Genomic DNA, 5,859 nt, shown 5'->3' with positions numbered 1-5,859 from the left:
GAAGGCTTCTTAAAGCCACACAGGTCCAGGCTCCACCATGGAACTAAAGAATTCCAGTCTGCATTTTAACAAGATTAAGTTGGAGCAAAGACCAGTAAATACTGGTGGACAGAATGGGTCCTCATTCTAAAACAGATCTCCTGAGGCACCCATCTTTCTCATCGACGGAACACTTAGCAACTCTCAGCTGTGCTCTGCAAGCCTCCCCAGGAGAAGGCGTCTGTCCCCGAGCTCCGGAATCCCAGCTGACCTCCCAAGCTTCTCTTCCCCTCTGCCCACCTGACTGTACACCCGAGTCTGTCTGGTCTCTTTTACCCATAATTTTTCTGACGTCCATCCATGTTCTCTCATGGGTCAATACTATAATCGTTTTCATTGTTGAGTTAAAACACCCACTGGCTGCACGTACAGTTTGCTTTTCCATTCACTTGGTGGTGGGCACGTGGGGAGCTGCTGCTTGGGGCTATTGTAAATACAGCTGCCACAGCCATGCATGTACCAGACTTTGTGTGCACAAGGGCTTACCTTTCGCTCGGGAAATACTTAAGCATGGAATGGCTGAGTCACATGTTAAGTGAACGTGTAACTTTTTAAGAAACTGCCAAAGTGCCTAGACCATGTAACGTTCACACCAGCAGCCTATGAGAGCTGTGGCTCCAACATGTTATTTCCAGCACTGCCGAGATGGTCTCCCAACAAGACCAGCATGAAACCTTTCCAGGTTTGGCCAGTCCAGTGGGCCTGTGGTGTATATGTCCTTAAGGACTAATTATGGCCAGCATCTTTCCATGTGTTTGTTTGCCATCCATATATTCTGGTTTAAAAAGTGTCCAGGACTTAATGCACTTTTAACTGAGTTGTTTGTCTTCTTATTAATGAGTCATGAATTCTTTACATAGTCTAGGTAAGAGTCCTTGGTCCGATAGATGTTTTTCAAATAGTTTCTCCGAGACAGTGGCTTGCCTGTTCATTTTTGTAACTGAGCCCATTAAAAAAAAAGTCCAGTCTATCGATAATTGCTTTTTTAAATGTTTCATGCTTTTTATGTTATACTTAAAGAAGTTCAGCCAAATATAAAGCCACTAAATGTTCCTCCTATATTTTCTTCTAGGAAGTTTATGTTTTTCACATACACACTTAGATCTATGATCCATTACACACTCATTCTGTATGTGATATAAGAATTCGGGCTCACTTTTTTTCATATGGGTACTCAATTATTTCAAAGCATTTATTGGGCACAGAGGGGGCTGGGGGAAGGATGGGGGTAGTTTCCTTTCCTCGCCGAATTAGCACAGTACCTTTGTAGAACATCAGTTAATCATATCTGCGGGGCTATCTCTGGGTTCCTGTTCTGTTTCAAGGCTCTGCATGTCCACCTTGACCCTAGTACCACATCCTCTTGATGATCAGAGCCTTGTAGAAAGTCTTGAAATTAGGCTACACAAGTCCTTCAACTCGGTCGTCCTTCGTTTTGGCCATTCTGCTCCCAAGTCTTTCTATGAGCCTCCTCTTCAATTCAAGGAGCCCCAAGAGGGGGCAGGGGGATGGAGTACTCATGGGGCTGTGAACCCAAAAGGCAGTCATTTGAACCCACCAAATGCTCCATGGGAGAAAGACAAGACTTCTACTCTCAAGAGCCTCGGAATTTGTCACAAAGAATGTTGACAAGAAAGACAGATGGGAAAGGCAGAGAGCCAGGACAACCCAAATATCTACCCAGCAGAGCCTTGGAGTCTTCAGCATTCAACGGCTTCTGAGACAACACCTAAGGGTGCGATGTGTCTTTGATGCGCCACATTGGGCACAAGGCCCTGCACAGTCTACCTTAGGAAGGACGACGTCACTCACCTTCCACTGCTCCTCAGGAAGCAGCTGCACCGCCACCAGGTCTCCATTCAAGGCTCGATTCCGAGCAATGACGCCATCAATAAAGATGTCTCGGTCACCATCCTGGGTAGGAGGGAGAAAGATAAGCAAAGTCAGTTGGCCAAGGCTGCTCGGCTTGAGCATTTTACACTCCTCAATCTGTCCAGTGGGGAACCAAAAGCACTAGTACACAGCTACAAACAGACCTAAAGGGGCGTGGCCTCTGGGGTCTGTAGAAATGCCACCAGCAGCAAAACGGGTCAAAACACCCAACACAACAACTCCCTGAAATCTCATACTTCTATGACTTACAAGAGAAAGGAGAAAACTTACCCGTGAATAACTTTGTTTTTAATAAAATCCAACATGGTGATACCTTTTCACCTTGAGTGTTTTTTTTTTTCTTTTTAAAGGATCACAAGAGGGTACAATATGTTTACCAGAGAGCATACAAGAAAGCAAATAACAACAATGTATAACCCCCCTGGGAAGTCAGCTGTGGCTGGAAAGGAGAGTCACGGACCCAAGAGCCATCAGCTCTGGGTTCTGGGTTCTCTAGAAGGAAACCAAGCAAATCATACTACCCTACCTCTGCTCCAAGGAACGGTGAGAGAACAAAACCTGGCTGTCTGTATGGCAATATAAGTGGAAGACAAGGAAAGGGACCCAACATAAGACCCTCAAGGCATTATCCGTCGCCAGCCCCTTACTGAAGAGGCACCCCATCAACAAGAGGCTCGCACACAACTCTCTCCTCCAGCACACACCCAGAAACAGCGCTCTTTACACAGTGTGGCTCCAAGGGTGCTCCCAGAATGGACACTATGCTGTCTACACTTTATCTGTTTTACCTCTCCAGTTTCTACAGTGTCTACTTCTCTACTCGGTCTCTCTGGGTTCTAATAACCCTTATGATGCTACACAGAAACTCATGAACAAAATGCATGATTAAAGGGCTTATTTTATTTTATTTTTAAATCATTTTATTGGGGGCTCATACAACTCTTATCACAATCCACACATACATTCATTGTGTCAAGCACATTTGTACATTTTTTGCCACCATCATTCTCAAAACAGTTGCTTTCTACTTGAGCCCTTGGTATCAGCTCCTCATTCCCCTCCCTTACTCCCCACCCCTCATGAACCCTTTGTAATTTATAAATTATTATTATTTTGTCGTGTCTTACACTGTCCAAAATATCCAATTAAAGGGTTTAGTAAGGAATTTACAAGTTGTAATGCCAGTGAGAAATGCTAAGGGTTGAGTTGTTTATCAGGACATACAGAGTATTGCTGAGTCTGCTAACAAATGCCCAAAGGACATACCACCGGGATGTAAGCCTCGACCCCAAAGCATTCAGCTTAAGCACCATGGATCAGCAAATCCAGCTCCCTAAATTAGGTGCCCAGAGCACCCTACTCCAGTAAGCTTCAATCCAAAAGCACTCAACTCCCCTTCAATGCCTTAGTGAGTCCAATTTCCCCAGAGGCACCCTACTCTGCAAGCCAGCCTCCTGCACAAAGCTTCACTTGCTCTGTGGGTTGGAAGTCCACCCTGCCCCTGCTCTGGCTCCTGGTTCTGCTGCTGCTCCTCTGAAGGAACAGCTGGCATCTGGATCCAGGAGGTTCACTGCACAAGGATCTCGGCCCCAGAGGATGCACTTCACTCCAGGCTCTTGCTGGTAATGAGATTCCTCCTCCTGCGTCTCAGAGGGCTCATTTGGCACTTCAGGGAATCCCATTTGCAATTATTCATAGGTGAATCTTATCAGGATCTTCCCCCACCTTCATACCAGACGCATGCAGGACAAGGTCGTCTGGAGGGAGTTAGAGACTGGTGAGAGAGCCACATTAAAGAACCCATGTGTGAAATGGCCTCCGAGGCAAGCGAGAACGTGAAGCAAGCTTCTCTACAGCACTGCACTGTGTCAATCAACTGAGCATTGGCAAAGGTGCAGCACAACTTGTGGCTATAGTTTTAGGCTGCTTGTTCTTCACCCTCTCCTTTTCAGCAGGATGGACCAGAAGGGCCGGCCACCTGCTCGGGTGATCCAACGTCAGGGGACCAGGAGGTAGAGGCCAGTAAGACCTAAGAGAGAAGGTGGGGACTGCAAAGGATGTACAAAATGGGAAGCCACTTCAGATCCAGCACACAGCGAGTTCCCCTTTCCTACCAGTCTCTAGACTTACATGGGTGCTAGAATCTTCCCACTGAGCAAAAGTACTTTGCAGAATCATTTAAATCGATTAAAGAAAAAAAAGACTTGAAGAAACACAGACCTTCAGCAGCCAGCCTCCATAAAAAAAACTAAGTATTTTAGAAAATAATGTTCCATCAACAAGCATACGCACTTAAAACCATACATTTTTTTCCCTTCTCAGAGTTCATAATCTGTGTTCCCATTTCAGAGACAAAAGAAAAGTCAAATGTTTGTTGTTGTTTTTTTAAAGGTGACAGCCAAAGATGGAAAGACGACCACTCAAAATGTCCTACTGAAGACACTCTGGATACAAGCTGTAACACCAACAGACTGCAGGCGACTGCAGCAGTCCCCCTCAAGCCACACTCTCAATTCCTGGGTTTTGTTCTCCGAGGTTTGGGTTATTCACCGTCTGAAAAGCACCAGCTGCAAGACTGGCAGTTTGAAACGACTAGCCGCTCAGCAGGTGAAAGATGAGGCTTTCTGTTCCCGCAAACATTGACAGCCTCAAAAAGCCACACCTCCACGAGCTGGAATCGCCTCGATGGCGGTTAGAGGCCAGTCCATTCACAATTGCTGTTCATCATTTCTTGTGCAGAACTGATAAATTACGCTTGAGCATTGGTATGTCTGTATAGCATAAAATCCAGTATATACAGGGTTTGGTACTCCACGGTTTCAGGCATCCATTGGGGGTCTCGGAATGTATCCTTCTGCATATAAGAGAGGAGGTGGAGGGCTACTGTCCTATGAAAATCTCCATTTAGAGTTAAAAATAGCACTCCAAATCCACCACTCCCTGCTTTTCACAGGCCCACCCCCGCCCAAAAAATTAAATTGGCCTTTGAGTCGCTCAGCATTTTTTATAGGTTCCAATTACAAACCAGCCGAGATCTTTTAGAACCGTCTTTCGGTTCTACTTCCAGTCTAGCCATGAGCTGGCAGCCATCGTGGGCACACTTGACCTAACTGACCCCACCCTGTTCCCGAGGGGCAGCTACCAAGCTGCCCACTGAGACCACATGACCGAAGGCACACTCTGGATAAGCTTCCCAGAGACCCTGGGAAGAGGAGGGGAGAGCGTGAGCAGCTGTTTTGGGCACCGCACCACCCTCAGGGCCTGCCTTCTGCAGCTGACAGAGCAGCGGGCTTGCGCTGACTTCCCTGGAACGAAGGGGAGCTATGTGGAGGTCACCCTAACCCATTATCATGTGTCAGGGCACAGGCAACAAAACGCTGCCTCAGGGAGAAGCAAGGGCAAGCCCCTTAGCAGGTCGGGGATTTCGGATGAGATGATACTAGTTATCATCATCCTGTCCCAAGCAAGCAGGGCTGAGGCGAACCCCACACAACACATGAAAAAGGGGAAAGTGGGGAAGGGGGCACGATAAAAGGGGCAGGGGAGATGATGGCATGGGGGGCACAGGGCACTAACCCACCCAGGTGGAGAGTACTGGTTATGTCTCCACAGAATCGGGAGTGTGCAGACAGACCTCCCCACAGCACACCAAACCATGAGGGCAACGTGACCACGCGGAGAAATGCATGAAAAGATTGGGCTAGAGGGCCGGCCCCAACCAGAGCCAAACTGACCCCTCCCTAGAAGTGTGCTTGACAAGGAACAACACTTAATCTACAGGTTGGAGAGGGCCAGCATGACACACCCACACGGACGCAAACCAAGAAGGAAAAAAAGGGACGGTCTAGACCCCGTATCTGCACACCCAGCCCGGAGGACAACGTCCCTGCACGGAGCTGCTAAGGCACAGCGAGGACTGTAGGGCCC

General features: G+C 47.5%; 1 protein-coding gene across 1 annotated transcript in view; it reads right to left on the bottom strand.

Annotated features, from left to right (window-relative positions):
* DIS3L2 (DIS3 like 3'-5' exoribonuclease 2) overlaps positions 1-5,859 on the bottom strand; it is a gene marked incomplete at its 3' end in the record, with an annotated part of 319,919 nt that overhangs the window by 236,476 nt on the left and 77,584 nt on the right. The window contains exon 5 of the mRNA XM_045294312.1: positions 1,852-1,953. Coding sequence (XP_045150247.1) covers positions 1,852-1,953 — 102 coding nt within the window. The remainder of the gene's footprint in view (positions 1-1,851; positions 1,954-5,859) is intronic.

This window comes from Echinops telfairi, unplaced genomic scaffold, assembly GCF_000313985.2.
Source record: "Echinops telfairi isolate 266 unplaced genomic scaffold, ASM31398v2 ScPeMD7_3;HRSCAF=10, whole genome shotgun sequence".
Lineage (NCBI taxonomy): Eukaryota > Metazoa > Chordata > Mammalia > Afrosoricida > Tenrecidae > Echinops > Echinops telfairi.
Note: the sequence above shows the minus strand (reverse complement) of the source record. Positions and strands in the feature narration are given on the sequence as shown.